The sequence below is a fragment of the Schistocerca piceifrons genome, chromosome X (genome assembly GCF_021461385.2).
Source record: "Schistocerca piceifrons isolate TAMUIC-IGC-003096 chromosome X, iqSchPice1.1, whole genome shotgun sequence".
Lineage (NCBI taxonomy): Eukaryota > Metazoa > Arthropoda > Insecta > Orthoptera > Acrididae > Schistocerca > Schistocerca piceifrons.
The window spans coordinates 127,263,236-127,287,306 of NC_060149.1; the positions used below are offsets into that span (position 1 = coordinate 127,263,236).

General features: G+C 43.0%; 1 protein-coding gene across 2 annotated transcripts in view; it reads right to left on the reverse strand.

The window, feature by feature from the left end:
- LOC124722081 (mucolipin-3-like) overlaps window positions 1–24,071 on the reverse strand; it is a 183,649-nt gene that overhangs the window by 73,454 nt on the left and 86,124 nt on the right. For both annotated transcript variants that reach the window (XM_047247277.1, XM_047247276.1), the window contains exon 6: window positions 16,655–16,751. In XM_047247277.1, the coding sequence (XP_047103233.1) occupies window positions 16,655–16,751 (97 nt within the window). The remainder of the gene's footprint in view (window positions 1–16,654; window positions 16,752–24,071) is intronic.

Genomic DNA, 24,071 nt, shown 5'->3' on the forward strand with positions numbered 1-24,071 from the left:
AACTCCTTGCTACACTTGTCAAATATCTTAAATAGAGGGCAGCTCCATAGGCAGTTTAAGGCCTGCTTCCTTGTCAGCAAATAAAATACTACCAACTAAAATGTGTTCTACTGTTAGTGATATACTGCTGAGTCTATTTGCTGTAGGAGAAAGTCCTATGTCAGGGTAATTTGTCCAACACACTCTTTCTGCCTCATGGGGGCTCCAGGTCATGGACCTAATGTCGTCCTTCCCCCCCCCCCCCCCCCTTTTCTAATGCTCAAAAGAGAAAACTACTTATAGAACAAAATGGAAAGGATGGGAAAGACTGGGTACCTAAACATAAATGGATGGAATAAAAAGGTCTTGAGCCTAAGACATTTTAAAAAACCTCTCAGGGTGAAGGGGGTAAACAGACCCCTTCTTCCCCTAAGACACAGAACAAGAGAACACAGTAGGAGTCTAATTCTCCCAGTTCTCATGATAATTGGAGCCAGAAAATAGCAAGGCAAGAGAAAGGGAAACAGACATATGGTACTACAGTCTCAGTTTTCAGGAGGGCAGTTACCCAATACGAATATCCACTGGCCAGCATAACCAAGCAGCAGGTGGAGCTGCTTCTCTTTGAGAAGATTGGGGAGGCTCTAAGTCCACATACCAAACTCAGGAGGGTCTGTCTGGACAAACATGGTTTTATCTTTATTTGTGAGAAGATGGAAACAGTGGATTGGTTTAAAGTCATGGTGCCCACGATATCTCTGTGGGAGAGGGTGAAGGTGCTTGTCAAGACAGCGACTGACCTCTTCAGGCCCACAAAGGTATCAATATGGATACCAAAACTGCTTAAGGGTACTCCTCTATAGACTGTTTGAGAAAGTATGGGTGCAGAACTAGGTCGTGACAGAGGACCAGAGGGTAATTAAGAGTAATAAAGATTTTATCTGATGGCCAAACACTTGTGGTGGAAGTTGGTGAAAAAATCCCCGAGGGCAATGCAAAAACAGGACCTGAAACTATACTAAGGGTTCTCTCATGTTACTAACATGATAATCAAAGACATCTGAAGCAACCATGGTGGCAAGTTGGAGGCTGCAAGTGTTACACATAAAAGTGCAACAAAGTAAAGCAGCAACTGACACCCTGAGTCATCATCTGATAGGACATGAGGTGGACATGGCCGTGATCTAGGAACCATATCTATACAGTGTGTTTAAAAAGGAATATACATATTAAAAAGAATTGTGTTGTCAAAATACTGATCAGCGTGCTGCAGCTTTGTTACTGGAGGAATGAATACTGTCTGGTTTACATGCATTGCCAATAGATGTCAGTTGTCTTCTCTTTGCTTGGTTGCCATCCTATGTTCGAAAATAGCTACTCTGTAGCAGAAATCGTTTCGCATTCTTGAGTTTGTGAAGTGTAATTCTGTGATTACAATGCAAAGGCATTTCAGATTGAGGTACCAAATTGATCCTCCAAACAGATGGAACATTCACAGATGGTATCAACAGTTTGTAGGCACAGGACGTAAAGGACAGAGCCCTGACCACCCTGATGTTGCTGCCAAAAATGTCTTATGAATTCAAACTGCTTTCCAACATACTTCTACAAAATCAATTCCTCAAGCCATTTGGGATTTAAAACTAGCTATAACAACAATTTGGTATGTCCTGATGTCTCAATTGGTTCTGAGGCTATAAAAGTAACAACTATTACAGGTTCTCTGTCACAATGACAAATGCGAACATGTGGCATTATCTGACAACCTTTAGAATGCTATTAACAATGACAACAATTTTGCCTAATGCATTGCGTTCAGTGATGAAGCAACTTCCCACATTACTGGGAAAGTAAACAAACACAATGTTTGGATTTGGGGCCTATAGAACCAATATGCCCACACTGAACATGTATAAGATTCATCATCAAAAGTCAATGTGTTTTGTATTATATCCCACTCATCTGTTTAGACTCATTCTTCTTTTATGGAAATGCGGTTAATCGTCAGCAGTATCTTGCTATGTTACTAAACTGGTTGTTTCTGATGTTGAATAAGGACAACTTCCTTTTTCAACAAGATCGGACACCCCCTCATTGGCGTCACCAAGTGTGTGAATATCTGAATGAAACTTTACTGAGCCATTGGCTTGGTCTTCAAACTGCCAGCAATTTACAACTTCTCAGTTGCCCTCAGTGGTAGCTGGATATGATGCCCTGTGACAACTTATAGCATGGTTTGATTAATGACAATGTTTATGCACCAACGCTATCCCAAAGCTAGAAGATTTGAAGGACCAGATCCGTACTGCCCTAACATCAGTGACAATGGACACACATTAGTATGGAAGGAATTGAGTATTGACATGATATTGGTCATGTCACTGATGGAGGACATAATGAACTTGAGAGATTTGTAAGTGTGTGCCCCCCAGTTTCATAGCCATGAAACTTTTATGTCTTACACTTTAATACACGTGTGTGTTCAAAATACGTTTATTCTTTTTGAAACAGCGTGTATAAAGGAAATGCTTCAGGATTCTGAGGAAATGGAGAAGTTGATTTCTATGTTGAAATCTAAATAAATCCAGAACATGCATTTATGTAAAGAATGGAACGTCATTCAAACGAAAGGTGTACTTTTGTTCCAGGGACTTAGTGTTCATTGGGATGAAAGAGGGTGATGAAGGAAGCACAGGGGAAATTTTATTGGACTCAGCTTACCTTCCTTACAAGGATAGTACTCCCCTTTCCCAGGAAGTGGGGAGATTGTCTGACAACTGCTCACAGCAGAATGAATAACTGTTGGTTGGTTGTGATGCCAATGCCCACAACTTTATGTGAGGAAGCAACACCTTACCTCCAGGAGAACTTTTGTAGGTGCTCAAGGATTGTAGCATCCACTTTCGTTCCTGAAAACACATCAAAGATCACTACAGAATGCTACAATGCCCTTGTGAGACTAGGGAAGAAACAGCATAAGCCTGTTGTGCATCTCTGGTCACTCAGGAATCTGACAATGAACATGCTGATAGGCTGGCCAGGACAGGAGAGAGAAATCCATTAACTGGACTGGAATCTGTCCTAACCATCACCAAGGCAATGGTAAAATCAAAACTACATGCTGGATCAGGAGGGGCCATGTAGAATATTGCACTAGGACTCAAACAAAATTCATGTCAAGCTAACAATGTCAGAGCCATGTTCTTAGACAAGTTCTGTAATCCTGGACTTGAACAGGTGGGATTAAACTCATGGTAAGACTAATCGCTGTCCATGGGAACTTTAAGAAACACCTAAACATGATGGGTATCCAGAATGAAGAGGAGGGGATGAAACTAAATCACAGCTAATATTCCAATGCAAAGCATTGGAGGTCAGACGACACAGTATATCCAGGTCATTAAGTCCTTCAGAAATTGTGTATACTAAGGAACTAGTTAAGTGTACTTGTTGGCTTAACTAGAATCGTATGGAGCGAAATGCACAATGAACTCGGATTTGGTGCAAGCAATAATGGGCTAAGACCACTTGTTTTTGTCTCCCTGTGTAAATGAAATCAGACTGTAATAACAATGTAGGAAAAGACAGATTGCTACTTACCATAAAGAAGACACATCAAGTTGCAGACAGGCACAATTAAGAGACACTCACATATAGCTATCAGCCACAGCCTTTTGTCACATGCACACGCACACACATACGCGCACACGCACACACATACGCGCACACGCACATACTGCTTCACCACCCGAAAGATAGAAAGAAACCAAATTTTGAGAGCGATTAGGATTGAAACAACCCTCCAGTTAGAGAAAGAAACCAAACAACAAAATGTTGGCCTATTGCATCAGCACAAAACACTGTTGCTTAAAATGTTTCAGCAATCAGCAGAAATTTATTTCCACCCAGTTTTATCTCAGTCAAAGTGAATGAAATTAAGTTTATTGCATCAAAATATTAAAGCACTAAGAAGAAAATTAATGAAGTACTTACTTGCATTGATGAGCTTCGTAATTACTCAGTTGACATAATCTGCCTCTCTCTCTACATGTGTTAAGTGGTACAGGATTTAGGTTAGCATCTTACCTTTGTAGAGTAAAAATTGTGAAAGAAGAAGTTGCCACATTCATCAGGAATCATCACAAATATAAGAAAATGGACACTCCCTAAATTTTGTTTAGTGCAGCACATGGAAGAATGTATGACAGAAGCAGAATTTCTTAATACATCCTTCATAATAGCAAGTGTATACCATGCATCTCTAGGTAACTTTAACCTGTTCATAAATCACCTTGAAGCTCCACTGGCCAATTTAACAGCCAAAAACAAAGAAATATTTGGTACTGGTGATTGTAATGCAGATTTTCTTCAAAACTCTTCCAATAAGAATTTATTACAGTCAGTTATACTACCATTCACTGTAGCTCCTACAGTAAACTTCCCAACTAGGGTTGCTAGTCCCTCACAAACAGCTCCTGATTAAGATCTTTTTTGAAATGCCCAATGAACAAAATTTACTGCAAAACTAATAGTCAATGGCCTCTGACAGAAACACGCAGTTCCTTTTTTAAAATCTTAATAATGAACAGGACACAAAATCTACTAAATCTGAATTAGACAGTAGTCAGTAACCCAAAAACTGATTATTTTAGGACACTCCTCAAAAACATGAACTGGTGTGAAATATACAGTGTTCACAATATGAATGAAATATGTGACGCTTATATTAACAAAGTCCTTACATTATTTGAACACTGTTTTGCCCCAATACTAACCCAGATTAGACCAATGTATACACGGAAGTCCTGTATTACTCAAGGAACACACACATTGTGTAAAACACAAAGGAAACTATCTGTTATTCAAACGGCTCTTAATGTTAATGCTACAACTTATTACCAGACTTACTGCAAAATATTAAAAATATTTTTAGGGACATCAAAACAAATGCATTACGAGAAAAAGATAATCATGTTAGATAACAAAATAAAAGTAAAATGGGATATAGTGAAGGAGGATACTGATAGAACCAGACATGAAGAGGTGCAGACAGCATTAAGAGTAAAGATACATTGGTAACAGATGTGTGCAGTGTTGCAAAACTTTTTAAGAAGAATCACACACAAAATTGTTTGAAGTCCAATGAAAAGTACAGAATTAAACTCTTGAGGCTGATCAGCTGTGCATCACTTGCTGTTGACTCGCCAACAATGACCAACCAATGTACAAAAACCACCAACAAAAGACCACGTGCACTCTGCCACTCACCCTTAATAATACTCTGTGATGTCACACACAACTGAACCCAAGTCCATAATGACCACCACTCAAATTTAAAGCTAATTGCACATACATATAAGATACCGGAAAACAAAATTATTGCAGTCATTTTGCGACTTCTTATTAAAATAAGAACACATTATTCACATTCACGGCTGTTATCTATTGTTCACTTGTGTCAACAGTTCTGGTTGCCATAAAATGCTGTATCTTTTCTCTCAATACCTGAAATACGAGAGGAGCAATGTCATGATCATAGTGGTCTTCCACAACTGCCATACAAACCATATTCAGGAGTCATTCATACTTGTTTCTTCCAATGTTTTCTGTTGCATTTTCTCACAATGCTGGCACCATCTGATGATTTCCTTTATCACGGTCACATCCTTTACCAGAAGATATTAGTACATGTCTTCTGTGATTCCTTTCATCAGGTGTGATATTTTGTCAGCTTCTGTCATATTCGGATTAGAGAAAACTGTGGCAAGGGATAAAACATTCTGCATGCACGACTGTGTCATTAACCCATTATGTTCAGCGCAGTTCTTCAACTGTTGCTCTGGCAAGCAGATTTTCTGCTGGTTTTCGGCAAATGTTTTCTTCAGTTCAGCCTGGGATTTATCTCAGTTACTGGGCTTTTCTTCATTGTTCTCTAATCATTGATGGGTTATGCCATCTAAGTACACATTTGCCACACACATCATGTCATCGCATTTGTTGTATTTGATGACTTAGCTGAATCCTTTCCATCATTTGACAGGCTCCTGGCCAGTATCTTTGGGAAACACTAATGGGTGTCTAATGTGCAGCTGACTTACTGCTCTTTTGGAATCCATCTTTCTCCTGAATATGTGTATCTTAGGAATGATGTACTGCTTGCATTCTAATTCTTGTCAGTGTAGGTGACAGCTTTTATGCTGTCCAATTTGAGCCACGATGATGTAGGTGTTTCGAATTGCCCTTCATCTCCACAAACTGTAACAGCCGAACCACCATCAAGTCCAAATGTGAAAGTCAAGTCATCCATGAAGTACAACTCTTCAGGCAGTTTATTATGAACCAACAGAACAGGACTGACTTCCTGGATAGAGTATACAGCTATTTACACAGAGTATAGAAATGCTGGTGAACCTGGAAATGCTTTGCAACAGCTAAATATGTATTGGAATTGGCTATACCTCCACCTCCACCTCCCTCTGTCCATCTCCTATCTCTTCTCTCCCCCCCCCCCCCCCCCCTCTACATCCATGAGCCTTGTTTACTGTTATTGCAAGGAAAACATTGAGTGGGAATTGAAGTCACTTAATGCGAGTGGGGTAAATCAGTTGGGACCACTGGTATGTGAGGTATAAGAGAGCCCTTTTCCAGTTGCTTGAGCTGCAAGAATAAAAGCTTCAATGACAGTATTTCATCGTGTTTTAATCTGTGAACAGGTAGGATTATGCAGTCATAAGTGATTCAGGTTCTGCAGTATTGTTTTAATTATAAGTCAGTAAATACAACTTTCCTGCTTTCTGTTAAAACTGACTGCAAGGAAGAAGAAGAAGAAGAAGAAACAGCATAGTGTCACTATACAGTTTTTGTTTAAAATTATATACAAGGGGAAAGAAAATAATTATAGGGAAGAAAAAAATTTGTCTAATGGTTTAAATGTCCTACTACTGTAGTTAAAACTGATGGTGATAAAGAAAACTTAACTACATATTTTCACAGCACAGTACAGCATTTTCTTTCTCACACTTGGTTTTAACAGAAAACCTGTAAATTATTTAAAAGAATATACAGTCTATGTCTGTCTAAATATTTCTCAGAGTACTGTGTAAAAAATTTGAAGTAAACTGTTCAAGAACTTTGGGATTTTTGGTAACAGGTTAAATGTCGTCTTGTCTTTATATAGTGGTAGAGGTTACCAACATAAGAATTTTGAGAAACTTCCAGAACTGATAAATACTAAATAAAAAATACGTCAGGGTGGTCAAATTTGAGCCAGTGACCTGCAGCACAGAAAAAACAGTAAATATTTGCAATACTGTAAGTAGGGATGTGATCTTGGCACATTTACCTTAATCACCAAAAGCAAGCTGTACAGTTTTCCATTAGTATCACCAAAGTTATCCCATCACTAAATAAAACTCAAAGAACCATAATGGAATTAAGATGATGTAACCTGCACTTAAAGAGTATCCCCACAGAGATTATTAACTGTACCATTCCACTGGCTGTCCGGCAATAGTGCTGTACCTACATGCTGCTTAGTCTTTCATGTCTGGAAGCCATCAAATGAAGATGTGCTGAAAAGTAATGCATCTCACTACTATGTGAAAACTGTTAAAGCTTCTTAAATAAACCAAAAATTTTTTAACATTCTACATCTTTATTCTTTATGTCTACATATTTTCAGCCATCCTCCACTAGAGGGCACCAAATTGTAATGTGTAACAGGGTGATTGTAATGCAAGTACGCCAGGGCACGAGAACCAATATGCTGTAATCAAGTTTCGAATGCAAAGAGTTTGTAAAGACATAGAGCACTCTTTCCTTCAGCACAACAATGCCGAACCATGTACAAGTGTTGCAACATCTGTAACACTGTTAGTTTCTTTGTTTTGTTTTAGGGCGCAAAAACAACTAGGGTCATATGCGTTCATGTCAAAGACAAAGAGAGGAGTTTAAAACAATTATATGTCAATCCCAATCGATGGAAGAGAAGACAGCTAAAAACAGGGGTGTGGAGAAAAGTCCATAAAATATGCAGTAGAGAAACAGAGGTCCAGAACTAAAAATTAAATCACCTTCACCATATTGCTATGATAGATAAAAAGTAAAACGCGGTCAACAGACTGCGCATCATTCTTTAAAATGGCCAGTAAGCCAGAAGGAAAAAACAAACGAGAACTTAAGTGGTTAAAAAGAAGGGCATTTTGTCAGGAAATGGCGGATAGTCACAAGTTGAGAGTAATGTGTACAAAGTGATGGAGGAGCACCACATAATACATGGTGATGGCTAAAAAGGCAGAGCCCAGTATACAACCAAGTTAAAATTATCTCCTCACAGTGAGAGGGCCAAGAGGTGGTCATCCAAGCTGCTGGGAGATGTTTAATAACCCAGAGCTTATTCCCATGAAGGGAGGACCAGTGGTGATGACAAAGCGACACCACCTGCTGACACACAGCAATACAGAGATCATCGGAGGGAATGTAAGAACTAGTGGGTTGAGGTACGAGGACTGCAGCCATGGCAGCAGCATCAGCAGCCTCTTTCCCTGTCAGAGCAACATGACCAGGAACCCACATAAACATCAGTGGCTCCATCAAGAGAGAAAAGGGACAGCTTTCCTGGACCTGTTGCACTAAGGGATGGATGGTGTACAGCACACAGAGGCTTTGAAGGGCACTAAGAGAGTTGAGTAGATGATGCAACTGAAAAGCCTGTGTCACTGGATGTACCGCATGGCATGATAAGGGGCTCAGAGTTCTGCTGTAAATACTAAGCAGTGTTGTAGAAGTCAGTATCAAAAAACATCAGCGCCAACGATGAAGGCACACCTGCCGCCACGCTCAGTCCGAAAGCCGCCAGTGTACACAAAGGTACTATCGCAAAGTTCCACGCGAATGTCGTGAAACTGAAGGCGATAGAGCGAGGCTGGAGTAGTGTTCTTAGGAAGTGAATGAAGTCCAAGGTGAACACGGGCCGCCACACGAAGCCAAGGTGGTGATGGGTTCACACCCATTGGGAAAGTTGCAGGTTGCTTGAAGTTAAGTTGCTGGAGCAAGAGCTGAAAGCAAACTCCAGAAGGTAACAGAAGAAGAACACGCCCTGTACTAGCGATCAAAGGAGTCATCGAAGGAGGCAGCATAAGATGGGCACCCACGCATGACAAACGGCATCTTCTGAGGAGAAAGTCACAGTGGTAGGATAGCGGTAGTTCGGCAGCTTCTGTGAATGGACTCTCAATTGGACTAGTGTAAAAGGAAACAATGGTCAAATGGATGCCATGATGGTGGATAATATTGAGACAGCACAAGAGGGACAGATGTGCAGATGCGCGAACGAAACAACCAGTCTAGTTTTGAATGGACAAGGGACAGATACAAACAGAGGAGGGTGGTCCTATCCGCTCCCTGGGAAGTATCACTGAGGACACATAGGACACTGATGGACAGTGTATAGCAGGCAGCCACATAAGACACGGGGGAGGACCAAGAAAGCTTCCTATCAAGCATGAACCCCAGGAAATTCATAGTTTTAAGGAACTGAAGAGCAACAGGCCCAAATGTAAACACGGTGCAAGAAACTAATTGCACTGCCAGAAATTCATACAAACAGTTTTATCACTAAAAAAACCAAAGCCATTGTCGATGCGCCATGAGTAAAGACGATTGAGACATTGCTGAAGATGCCGCTCAAGGAGACAAGTCCATGGAATCGTCAACGAAAAGGCAGCTGGATATGCCAGGCAGGAGATAGGCCATTATAAGGTTAATGGCGATACCAAAGAGGATGACGCTCAGGACGCAACCATGAGGCACACCGTTTTCCTAGAGAAAAGTGTCTGACAAGGCAGAACCCACATATAACTTGAAAACTTGGTCTTTTAAAAATTCCTGAAGAAAATGGGGCAGGCGGCCATGGAAGCCACACACAGAGTGTATGGAGGATACCAGTCCTCCAGCAGGTGTCATAGGCTTTCTCCAAATTGAGAAACAAAACTACAGTCTGGGATTTCCACAGAAAATCATTCATGACATGGGTAGACAAAGTGATGAGATGGTTAACTGCAAAATGGGGTGCTCGAAATCCTCACTGTGCTGTGGCCAGTAAATTGCAAGGCTCGAGCCACCGTACCAGCCAGGCATGAATCATACATTCCATTACCTTGCAAACACAGCTGGTGAAAGAAATGGGGCGGTAGCTAAAAAGGTTTTTGTCCTTACCTGGCTTAGGTATGAGTATAACAGTGGCCTAAATCTGGGAAATGTGCCCTCTGCCCAAATGCGGTTGTACATATTTAGCAAAACGTGCTTGCCTGCAAGGTGCTGCAACATCTGAATATGAACAGTGTCTGACCCTGGGGCAGAGGATCGGAATGATGTGAGAGCATGATCTAGCTCCCTCATAGTATAGATGGCCTTGTCACACTCATTATTCTGAGAAGATAAATGTATCACCAGAGCCTCCTGCACTCACTTTCGATGGAGGAAGGCAGGGTGATAGTGGGAGTAGCTCAAAATCTCCGCAAAATGGCAGCCCAAGGTGTTGGAGATAGCAATAGGGTCCACAATGACATCATCTGCTACTGTCAGGCAGGAAATTGGGGAATGGATCTTCATCCCAGAGAGCTGTCACAAGTTGGCCCACACAACGGAAGAGGGAGTGGAACTGTTAAAAAGAACTAGTGAATGAAATACAGGTAGCTTTTTTGCTCTCCCAAAGAATGCGACGAGACTGTGCACGCAACTGTTTATAATGAATGCAGTTTGCCATCGAAGGATGACTGGTAAGAAAGTGGAGAGCGTGTCTCCGTGTGCAAATTGCACCATGGCACACCTCAGTTGACTAAGGGACCGGTGCACGGCACGGTAAAGGAGTAGTGTGACGAATGAAACATTTTCTGGTGGTAATGACAAAGTTTGTAAGATATTCTACCTGGTCATCACAACTAGGGAAATGATGTTCATCGAAGGACACCAGAGAAGAGTAAAGCCTCCAGCAGTCGGCCTTAGAAAGCTGCCATTTGGGTATGCACGTATGTGGAGTAGGAGTCAGCAAATGGATAGCACACGGGAAATGGTCGCTCGAGTATGTGTCAGAGAGACTGGACCACTTGAGGCTATGGGCAACCTAGGCACTGTAGAAGGGTAGGTTCAAATGGGGAAAGGCGTGAGTGCAGTCTGAAAAGAATGTGGGGGTCCCATGTTAAGGCAGATGAGGTCAAGGTGATTGAGAAGGTCAGCCAAGAGGGCACCTCTCAGACAGGTTTGGGAGAACCCCAAAGGGGATGGTGTGCATTAAAGTCACCAAGCAGTAGAAAGGCATGAGGTAGCTGCCCAGTAAGCTGGAGGAAGTCTGCCCTGCTTACACTGAATGACAGAGGGATGTAAAGACTACAAAGAGAAAAGGTCAAGTGAGGAAGGAAAAGGAAAACTGCAACAGCTTGAAGGTGGGTAGTCAGGGAGGTGGGTTGAGTATGAACATCATCCCGTATGAGCAGCACAACTCCCCCATGAGATGGAATTCCATCCTCGAGGGGGAGGATGTCAAAATGAACCAGGAAGAAATGCAAGAGCTCAAAGCAGTCATAAGGAAACTATTTTGTTTCCTGAAGGCAGAAAACAAGTGGATGCTGCGATTATAAGAGCAGCTGTAAATCCTCTTTGTTGGATCAATGGCTGTAAACATTCCATTGGAAGAGAGTCACGATGAGGAAAAAATGATGGGCTGTCACCTCGGCAGCTGCCGAGTGCCAGCCTTTGAAGACTCGCTGCTAGAGGGCACAGAGGCAGGAGGATCCTGCTCCATGAGGTCTACAGAAGCGTCGGCATTCACCTGCTATTGGCCTGCGAAGTCCAGGCTGAAAAGCAGTTGGTGGTGTGCACCGGTGACACGAAGGTCGGACGGGTGAGGGTATCATGTGGCGACAGCACCAAAAAGGATCTCCGAGTTGGAAAAGGGGATGACCATTTGCCTTCGTTTGTCTTCTTCAAGCCTTTTTGGTTCACATAGGAAGACTCTGATGTTGGTTGGCTGGAGGGACATAAAAGTCTTCACGGGAGTATTCCATCTGTCTTTTCCCGCCTGCCAATTGTGTAGTTGGTGATATCGTCCCTTAAGGCGAAAGTCTGGTGGCTTGTTGCACAGCTGGAGGAGGAGATGCTGATGCTACCACGACACTGGACAATTTCACAACTGCAGTGCTGGATTTGAGGTCGCATGTCTGCATGGTCCTGTCCTTCGTGGAGCGAGATGTAGCAAGAACAGTACTGTATGTGCCAAATGGTAGAATGTACAGCTTCCGACTGGCAAACAACTTGCGAGTGACAGGGTAAGGCACTCTTTCTTTCACCCGGATCTCCTGGACAACCTGATCATTGAGACACATGGGACAATTGTGGGAGGAGGCGGCATGGTCACCATTGCAGTTGATTCAGCACAGAGATGGAGGGATGGAGGCGGACCACCGCCCTTGTGAGCATCCCTACCACAGGGTTACACATTTGGCTGGGTGTCGACAGGACTCTCGAGTGTGGTTGTAACAATGACAATGGTAGCAGTGCATTGGGAGGGAATGTATGGTTGGACTGTGATAACTTCATAACCTACTTTGATCTTTGATGGAAGAACCACTCTATCACAAGTGAGAAAGAGAGACTGTGTGGATGCTAAGGAGCCATCTACACTACAGGCCATTAAAATTGCTACATCACGAAGAAATGCAAATGATACACGGGTATTCATTGGACAAATATATTATACTAGAACTGACAAGTGATTACATTTTCACGCAGTTTGGATGCATAGATCCTGAGAAATCGGTACCCAGAACAACCACCTCTGGCTGTAATAACTGCCTTGATACACCTGGGCATTGAGTCAAACAGAGCTTGGATGGCGTGTACAGGTACAGCTGCCCATGCAGCTTCATCACGATACCACAGTTCATCAAGAGTAGTGACGCGTATTATGACGAACCAGTTGCTCGGCCACCATTGACCAGACATTTTCAATTGGTGAGAGATCTGGAGAATGTGCTGGCCAGGGCAGCAGTTGAACATTTTCTGTATCCAGAAAGACCCGTTCAGGACCTGCAACATGCGGTCGTGCATTATCCTGCTGAAATGTAGAGTTTCGCAGGGATCTAATGAAGGGTAGAGCCACGGGTCATAACACATCTGAAATGTAATGTCCACTGTTCAAAGTGCCGTCAACGCGAACAAGAGGTAACTGAGACATGTAACCAATGGCACCCCATACCATCACGCCAGGTTATATGCCAGTATGGCGATGACGAATACACGCTTCCAATGTACATTCACCGCGACGACGCCAAACACGGATGCGACCATCATGATGCTATAAACAGAACATGGATTCATGCGAAAAAATAACGTTCTGCCATTCGTGCACCCAGGTTCGTCGTTGAGTACACCATCGCAGGTGCTCCTGTCTGTGATGCAGCGTGAAGGGTAACCGCATCCATGCTCTCTGAGCTGATAGTCCTTGCTGCTGCACACATTGTCGAACTGTTCGTGCAGATGGTTGTTGTCTTGCAAACGCCCGTATCTGTTGACTCAGGGATCGAGACGTGGCTGCACGATCCATTACAGCCATGTGGATAAGATGCCTGTCATCTCGACTGCTAGTGATACGAGGCCATTGGGGTCCAGCATGATGTTCTGTAATACCCTCCTGAACCCACCGATTCCATATTCTGCTAACAGTCATTGGATTTTGACCAATGCAAGAAGCAATGTTGCGATCTGATAAACCGCAATTGGGATAGGCTACAATCTGACCTTTATCAAAGTCGGAAACGTGATGGTACGCATTTCTCCTCCTTACACGAGGCATCACAACAACGTTTCACCAGGCAACGCGCTGTTTGTGTATGAGAAATAAGTTGGAAACTTTCCTCATGTCAGCACGTTGTAGGTGTAGCCACCGGCGCCAACCTTGCGTGAATGCTCTGAAAAGCTAAATATTTGCATATCACAGTATCTTCTTCCTGTCAGTTAAATTTCGCATCTGTAGCACGTCATCTTTGTGGTGTAGCAATTTTAATGGCCAGTAGTGTACTTTTTCTTCACCCGGTGGATGGCAATGACACCCTGATCAGAGAGGTAGGTTTGGATTTCTGCCTCAGTCAGACCATCAAGCAGCCTAGTGTAAATGAAACCACAGGAGTAATTCAGCATTCGATGGGCCTTGGCACGAATAGGACAGCCACGGAGGAGTGAACCAGCAAACAGTTGTGCTTGAGAATCAGAAGTAATCTCCAAAAGCGAAGTGCCATTGCATAAAAGAAAGCAGGATTTCACAGGGCCAGCAACTGTATCAACACCTTTCTGAATAATAAACGGATTTACCTTAGCGAAGGACTGACTGTCTTCAGTACTTGAAACCACAAGGAACCTTGGTGCAGCAGGGAGGGTCTTTGAAATGTTAGCCTCATTCCATTTATGTTTCATAGCCACTGACTGAAGATGACTAGCTCATTGTGAGAAAATCCCCCACGATTGCCAGCGTCTCCGACAGTGCACTCCTAACTGGGGTCCCCCTTCAGAAAGGGGCTCACTTGCTTTAGGTGATTGTTCACACATCAGGTCACAACTCCCAAACACATGACAGAGGGACCAATTGGCAATTTGGGAAGGTAGCAGCTCTGGCAATCACTCCTCCCTGGGCCTGGCCTGTACCAGGGGGTACGTGCAAACGCCACCTGTTGACATGGGGCTGGGAATTATGTGATACCCCATCACCTGTTATGCATCACACATATGGGCCAACCTTCAGGAGTGCACAGGGAGGAAGAAGAAAAAGAGGATGCCAAAGCAGAGGAAGGATAGGATCAGGTGAATAAGAAATAAAGAAGGAATGAAAAACAGTGGAAAGTATTCTGATACTGACTACCGGAAATGCAGAATACATTTACAAAAATTGTCCAGACATTTTCCCCAAGGGAGGGGAGGAAGAACTGCAAGAGGATAGACACGCAGCATGGAAGGGAAAAGATGCTGCAATGGCTGGGGCCCCATGGTAGCCAAGCACGAGTCTGCTGAAGAGCGGTGAGGCCCCTGGGGGTAATACTGTTGTATTCATTGTTATTCATCACCCTTCATACAGTCTTGACTTGGCCCATCCTATTTTCAGCTGTTTCCAAAATTTAAAGAACACTTCACTTTCAATAGTGATGAAGCAGTGCAATCAGAGGTGAGGTTGTGACTCCACCAACGTAGACAAACATTCAACAGTAATGGTAGCAACTAAGTGGTTTCTCATTTGGAGATGTGTATACATCTCCAGCGTGACTGTATTGAGAAATAAATATGTAGATGTGTAAAATAAAGATGCAGAATGTTGGTAATGTTCGTTTTATTTAAAACTCTAAGTTTTTACATACAGAATTTGGATGGATTACTTTTCAGCATGCCCTCATATAATCAAACTATTACGTAGCAATCTCACTTTATAATGAATTAGTGTATTTACACTACTATTCCCCCCCCCCCTTTCTCCCCCAAAATAAACTTTATTTCTTGGAAGTTAAAAAGATGGGTGGCTACAACTTGACATTAATTGCTATGTGCTCTGTATGCTCTTACACAATGATTTTCTTGATCATCGAATTTACTATTTATAAGGTGCTCACATAGTGCCTGGCTCCTATATTCTATAACAGGACTAAGCGAGCTCAGAGCTGTACGATTTCTTTCTGGTTCTCTGATTTTTCTTGTCATTGATGTGATCATTATTGTACACTTAACCTATACTAAATACAGTCACATGACACTTTTTCCAGAAAGTAAATCAGATGGAAGCTCAACCAAATGCTTCCGTAATCATCCCTTTATGTCTGCCTCCTGGTCCTTACCACACAACTACAGGACTTTACCATAAAACATAGCTGTTCATTTTACCACAGCCACTGCCCTTCTATCATCCTATGCATGAAACCAGGGTTTGATTCATGAGCAGAAATGATGTGTACAAACTTCATACCTGTTTCAAACTTAATTGAAGGTTTTCTAATACATCAGGGATAAATAAAAGTCATTTTCTAACATGTAATATTTCCACTTCTACCACATTTCTGCTAATGTTCTGTTGCCAGTCTCTACAGAGGCTGTAATTTCTTAGATCAAACAATATTCTTTTCCTTGTTTGTAAAAGATAAATGCACAATAATTTAGACAAAATGTCAGTAAGGATCACATTCAAGGCTGCAGTAGAACACAATATTCTTCGTTGTTTTCTGTTTACTACAGTATGCGAATTTATCTACATGCAGCCTGTGCCTTTTGAAATGCTCACAAACAACACCTTGACAGTACACATATGTAATAAGTTTGGTAACAATTATTGTTGAACATGTCAATACCTTCCAAACAATCACCAGATTTGCCTTAAGAATTTTCTAGTGAATAAAGTTATTAATTCTTTGCTTTTCTTAACTCTAAGGTTAATAAAACAGGCACAATGTTATCTAACAGCATAGTAATAATACGAGCTTACTGGAAAGTGAAGTGACGCATGAAGTGTAAAAACCGAAATAATCAACGGTGTGATGAAGCAATGGAGACTCCTCTGCTCTCTCAAACCTATCATTGTTAAGAGGGGAAAAAAAGGTACTGCTTATTTTCAAAACTATGAATTATGGAAGTTTAAATCTTGACTCACCTATATATTCCACATCGCCCTTGCATGATAATCTGACAGCATCAGCATCCAGTGACAAAAGCATTTGACCATCATGATCTCGATTATCGAAGTCTATCTACAACATCAAGAAAAAGCAGAAAACAAACCCTGAAGGAGAACTATATTGTGGGAAAAACCATGATACTTCTATAACATGTATTTTGCACAAACGTTTTCAGTGGAGGAAACAGTTTCTTAAAAGACCATTAAACTATAATTTAAATGACATCACTTTCACCAGCAACTGTACTAGACGATATAATTCCCGCAATTGCAGTTTTGACTTTTAATTCATTTTAAAATAGTTAAGTTATACCCAATAACAAAACATTGAAGTTAAACATTTCACAAAAAGCTTACGCATTTCATAGCACTTCCATGAAATAATCTGGATTGATAAAAAATTTGTAAATTTATGGTAAGATCTTACAGGACCAAACTGCTTAGGTCATCGGTCCTTAGGCTTACATACTACTTAAACTAACTTACACTGTGGACAAAACACACACATGCACATGGCCAAGGAAGGACTCGAACCTCCGATGGTATGAGCCGTGTGGACCGTGACATGACACCTCAGACCGCGTGGCTGCCCTGCGCGGCCTGGATTGATAACTGACAAAAAATACTGACATACTGAAAACACAGCAGTCGTTCACCTGTATAAAGCATCAGCATACAATACCTCATTACAAGAACATACCATAAAACAAATAGAAAAATAAATCATTCTTACTTTTCCAGTTATCCAGTTCTACAAGATTTACTTCCCTACTAATGTTTACATCAGCTATGGGCACATAAGCAATATTGTCAATTATCACTACAGATTATTTCATAGAAATGCTGTAAAATGTGTGTGCTTTTTGCATATGGAATGATTAACTTTACTGTTTAATATCAGTTGCATTTTAATCACTTGCAAATGACTTAAAAGTTGAAATTGCCATTGTGAAAATTAAAATCAATAATACACTCAATGGTGAATGCGTCATTTAAAAAATTCAACTAGACTATAATCCTGAAACAATAAATTTGCGATTAAATAACAAATCATGTAAATGGACACAACAGAAAAATTTACATTTCAACCATTAAAATCTAATTAAATAAAAAAATAGCCACCGCTTAACTTACAGATAAGTCAGGTTATAATGACACATCATCAATAATTTCCAAATACAATGTACTACTTAACATGAGTTTTACATACACTTTTGATGTTTAATGACTCTTACCTAAAGGTGTCAATTTTATTAAAACGTTCATCAGTAACTCTTGGAGCTGGCCATCATCATAAACCCAGTTCCATCCCCTTTCAGGAAATGAATGAATACTTTAACAATAATTCATCCGTTGAAGACTTTCTGCTTTATTTTAAACTCTACTATAACTTACCATGATATTTTCCTCATTTGAATAGTTAATCAACACACCATCTCTCAGTGATGATGCAGCAAGATAATGATGGAAAGGATTAGCTACAGCTTGTTCAAGAGAGAGTTCTGTTATTTGCATGAATCAATTAAGAACTATATGTGATTGTGGACTTTCTGGTATATTCAAATGATAAAATCTTCTCAGGCCATCAGCCAAGTGTTGGCATCATCTTGTTACAATGCTGCACTGAGTTTCTATCTCATTATCTTCAGGTGACATGTTAGGATGGAATGTTCTGCATATCTACACAGCTGCTGGACCACTGATCTCTTCCAAGGGTGGGTCCATCACTTCTCCTGAAGCAAAGGCCATGGCAATGGTGGTGATGAGGGAATGCAGCACCACATAATATGTAGAACACAGCATCCCAACACTTCACCTGAAGCTGGTGGGCACAAAACTCATTCAAATATTTGGACAATACAACGTTACCACTTGGCTGATCAGCTGCAAAGATTTTATGATTAAGAATTACATTGGAAAACTACAAGAGCTGCATTTAAAGTTAGTTTTTGCTGACGCAAACTTCATTCTGCCATAAATAATATGCACAAAGACACTGGTCGTAAATCTAGTTTTTGAAGTTACATCTACATCTACATTTATACTCCACAAGCCACCCAACGGTTTGTGGCAGAGGGCACTTTACATGCCACTGTCATTACCTCCCTTTTCTGTTCCAGTCGCGTATGGTTCGCGGGAAGAATGACAGCCAACTTGCCAGGGCATTAGCGGAGGCACTCAAGATCACAAGATACGGCCGCCAGCTCTGCAGCGAAGACACTGCACCCATCTGACACAGAGTGGTGTTCAATATGTCCTCCATGGACATACGCAAATCCTACGTGACCATCAGCCATCAAGCCATTGGTGTAAGCCACTTCATGGCCCCAGTACATGTCAAGAATCAAGAGGGAGTGATAGCGGAGAGCAGCACTGTTAACGGAGTCCTTAGAGCCATGCGAAAGGTCCAAAAGAATCTGCGGCCTAGGTGTACACCATGGACTTCTCACAGAGAGAAGCAAGAAAGAGGTAGGAGGAATAAAAACAAGAGAGCAGATGACCATGGCTGGCTGACCACGAGAATAAAAAGGAAAGCCAGCCACTCTGTGACACATTAGAACATCCTCCCTAAAAGCACTAGAGTGTAGAACACAAAGCATGCACGTTAAAACTTATACAGAATTATAAAACCCTCCGTCACATATAAATGTAAAACTAAATTAGACGATGAGGAGTCGTCAGCTAAAATTAATGGCAACGTGTCCGTTAACTGAAGAGAGTGTCACAGGGCAGCCAAAGGAGGACAGCTCACCAAGATATGGGCGACTATCAGCCGAGGGCCGTACCGTCACTGAGGTGGGTCATCACGGCGCATGAAGTAGCCGTGTGTCACCCAAGCATGGCCAATGAAGAGCCAGCAGAGAACCACAGAGTCCCTGCAAGAGGCTCGCATGGAGGACTGCCATATATTCGTAGTCTCCTTAATGACACACAGTATGTTGTGCGTGCTGAGATTATGCCATTTTGTCTCCCAAAGCTGCAAAACCTTGTGGCATAGTACTGAACACAAGTCAGTTGCAGAGAAGCCAATCTCCATAAGCAGTTTCCACATAGCCTGTTTGGCCAGCTCGTCAGCAAGTTCATTGCCTGGTATTCCGACATGACAAACTGGACCATTCCAGGGCACAGATGGACTCCTGGATGCTCGCTACCAAAGGATGACGAGGGTAGCACCGGTCGATAGCTTGTAGGCTGCTCAAGGAGTCAGTACACAGAAGAAACTGACTCCCTAGGGCAGGAATGGATGTGCTCAAGAGCACGAAATATAGCTACCAGCTCGGCTGTGAAAACACTGCAGCCATGGGACAAGGAATGCTGTTCAATATGTCCCCCATGGACATACGCAAATCCTACACGACCATCAGCCATCGAGTCGTCGGTGTAAACCACTTCATGGCCTCGGAGCACATTGAGAATTGAGAGGAAGTGATAGAGAGCCGCAGGGTTAATTGAGTCCTTCGGGCCATGTGGAAGGTCCAGGCGAAGCCATGGCCTAGGTGTACACCATGGAGGTGTATGTGAATGGATCTTGAGGAGAGATGGTAAAGGCAGTTCGGAAAAATGGGATTGGACACAAAACGCAATTGGAAACCCTGACCTGGGCTGCCGATGCGGAAGATGAACCGCTGTGGGTGGGAAAAAAAAGAGACGATGATTCAGATGCACAGGAGAACTAAGAACATGTGCAACGTAACTGGCCAGCACTTGTACACACCTAACCTGCAATGGAGGGACTCCGGTCGCCACAAGGACACTGGTCACCGGACTAGTCCTAAAAGCCCCTGTTGCTAGGCGAATGCCACAGTGGTGCACTGGGTTGAGTAAACGCAACACTGAGGTATCACTGAACCATAAGCCAGACTCCCATAGTCAAGACAGGATTGAACAAGGGCTCTGTAGAGCTGTAGCAGTGTAGAACAATCTGCACCCCAGTTGGTGTTGCTCAGGTAGTGGAGGGCATTGAGGTGCTGCCAGCACTTCTGCTCAAGCTGACAAAGGTGAGGAAGCCAAGTCAATCGGGCCTCTAAAACCAATCCCAAGAATCGAAATGTCTCCACTATAGTGAGTGGATCGTCATTAAGGTACAGCTCTGGTTCTGTATGAATGGTGTGATGCTGACAGAAATGCATGACACACGACTTCGCAGCTGAAAACTGGAAGCTGTGGGATAGAGCCCATGACTGCACCTTGTGAATGGCTCCCTGTAGGCACTGCCTAGCAACACCAGTACTGGAGTAGCAATACGAAATGCAGAATATCGAGGAGGGGAGGGGGGCAGGGGCGAGGGGTGGGGGGCAGGGGTGAGGGGTGGGGGTGGGGGGGGGGTGGAAATATGGGAGGCACAGACTTGGACATGGAAAGTACGGAGCGACAGTAAGTTTTGGATAAAATTGAGAGCGGGTCCCAGAGACCCCACTCATACAAATGTGGTAAGGCTATGACGTTGCCAAGTCGGGTCGTATTTTTTATTTAAGTCAAAGATGACGGCAACCAGATGTTGGTGTCTGGAAAAGGCTATTCGGATGGCAGAATCGAGTAACACAAGATTATCAGTGGTAGAGCGACCCTGGTGGAAGCCACCCTGACATCGAGCCAGTAGGCCACATGACTCCAGGACCTAACCCAACGCCGACACACCATACATTTCAGCAGCTTACAAAGGAAGTTTGTGAGGCTGATGGGCCGGTAACTATACACATCAAGCCTGTTTTGACCAGGTTTGAGCACCAGAATGATGGTGCTCTCCCGCCATTGTGATGGAAAGACGCCATCGCACCATTGAAACAAGATAGAAGCTATCCTTTCACTTCAGGGCACAAGTAACAGAGCATGGCATAATGAATCTCATCAGGTCCTGGAGCAGTGTGTCTAGCCACAGAGCTTATTCCACATACCACATGGAGAATGGAAAGTTGTAGACTTCCTCACCTTGTCTGGATGACACAGTGACACCAAAAAACTGTTCAGCTAAAATCTGAGCCATGTCTTTAGGCGCATCCAAGACCCCATTTCTTGACAAGGCAATATGGGGACATGTACTGCTCTAGCCTGAAATCCATGTTATTGATTCCTGAACTTGAGCAGTGGAAGTGGACTTATTAATGAAAGCCGTGAATTCCTACCAGGAAGCCCTCTTCCATTCTCGCCTCTTATGTGCTCTCGCAGTTCTGAAGACATGAAGGTTTTCTGTAGCTGGATGGTGTTTGAAGTTCTGGCTCTGATTGCCAAGTGACAGTTGTCATTCCATCTAGGTACAGGTCGTTGTTTGAGCTGGTTGGTAGACCGGGGTATGGACTCTGGCAGCCTGTTTGATCTCAAGTGATAAAGGCCTCCACTTCCTGTGCACAATCCTTTTGTTCAAAAATAGCCTGTGAACTGTACAGCAACAAATTTACCCTTTGAATCATCCAACTTCATGATCTCCTATTGACCACGGTCTGAGTTGGCAGATAGATCGAAGCAGGTAACCATGCCTTTACAGATATTAATGGTGTTATGCAACTCAGCCTCGACTGGATAATCACCTCAGTCTTTATATCCCAGAAGCTTAGATATTTGGTTTGAATTAGAAGTGTTCCATTACAAAGTCGTTCTCGAAGGTTCCTCCCATTCTCTTAATTACAATGAAAGTGTTATGGCACACTAGTGTCCTGTTACTATTATTCTGAGACTACTGCTCAGGAAGACTGACCAATCGACCTCTCTTTGATGAGTAGGTGTAGGCACTACCTGATGATAGAATTGCCCCGTCACGAGTAGGTGTTTGACGAGACCTTCTACAGGGATCCCACGAGATGCTAGAGAAACAAATGTCGAACCAGGCAGAGCTCTGGATGCCTAAGCAAGCCTTATACAACTGGGGAGGAGGGGGGGGGCAGGTGCCCCAGAAGGGAGGGGTGGAGGTGCAGGTGCCCCAGAGGGGAGGGGGGGAGGTGCAGGTGCCCCAGAGGTTGCCCACTAGAGACTGTTTTACCTCAACAGCCATTCACCTCATCAGCCCGTAGTACATTTTGAGGTTGAGGGGCTTTTCGTAGAGGTGTGTACCTTCTTCGCAATACAGGTGGTGAAGCCAAGGACCCCATTCTCCGAAACTAAAGATACTCCACTGCAGGACAGCATGGTGGTTGCTGAAGCATGCCTGGAGCTTACAGTACCAGAGGACTGGCAGTGCTTACCAGTCCCCAGCTCAGGAACCCGGGGTCGTCAAGCCTGTACACAGGAAATGAATACTGAGGGGCCGCCCCCCCCCCCCCCCCCCATACACCTGCTGCCTCCCCATCCTGCATTCCTATCCCACACATCAGCTGCCTCCCACGCCACCAGCTACCTATTCCAAACCCCTCTTCCTGCTTCCCACCTATCACATACCCCCCCCCCCCCACCACCACCACCACCACCACCACCACCACCACCACCACCACCACCACCACTCTCCCCACCCTACCCAACACCACCTTGGCCAAACCCACTTGCACAACTGCAGTCCCTGCATTGTGTATTCAGCCAGTACAATGTAGCTATCTGAATGCTAACAAGTTTTCATTCTTTTTTATGTGGCTGTCAATGACTCAATACTTCTATTATACAGTGAGGTCTCCTTTACTCCATAATACACTCCATTTTTCTGTTAAGATGACTGTTAGCACAGTGTTGATACTCCTAATGACACATGTTTCCATCAGGAGTTTGAAATTAAACAGAGAAAAACATTTTGTTGCCACAAGGAGCTACGGAAATAAACGAGCCCTTCTTGGCTGGGTAATCCTCATACAACTGGAGCCAGCAGATGCCACCGAGGTTGCCCAGTAGCAATTGTTTTACCTGAAGAGCCATCCACACTACAGCATGTAGCACACCTTCATGTGCAGACATTTTTCAAGTTGAGGTTTGAACCATTCTCATAGTCCAGACAACTGAGCCAATACCCCTGCTCTCCATAACACACAATCTCCCACTGTCAACCCCAACAGTGGTCACTGAAGTATGTTCAGAGTTTACAATAACTGAGGACCAGTGGCACTGTAATTGGTGCAACTGGAAAAAATAAGACCAAATGCAAATAGTTGTCAGGTTATTAATTCATGTGCAAAAACCCAGGACTTCATTACTCAACACCCAGAAGTTAAATACTTCGTTTAATTAATTCCTTTCTCTGATGCTATTCAATTGTTTTGTTTTATTTTGTTTTAGGTTGTAAAAACAACTAGGGTCATACGCGCCCTTGTCAGAACTGTAGAACACTACGGAAAAAAAGTTAAAAACGACTACATGTTAAGCCCAATCAATGGAAGGAAAGACAGCTAAAATGGAGACTTGGAGAAAGGTCCATAAAATACACGATCAAGAAACAGGTCTTGAACTAAAGATTAAATGTTATTCACCATATTGCTAT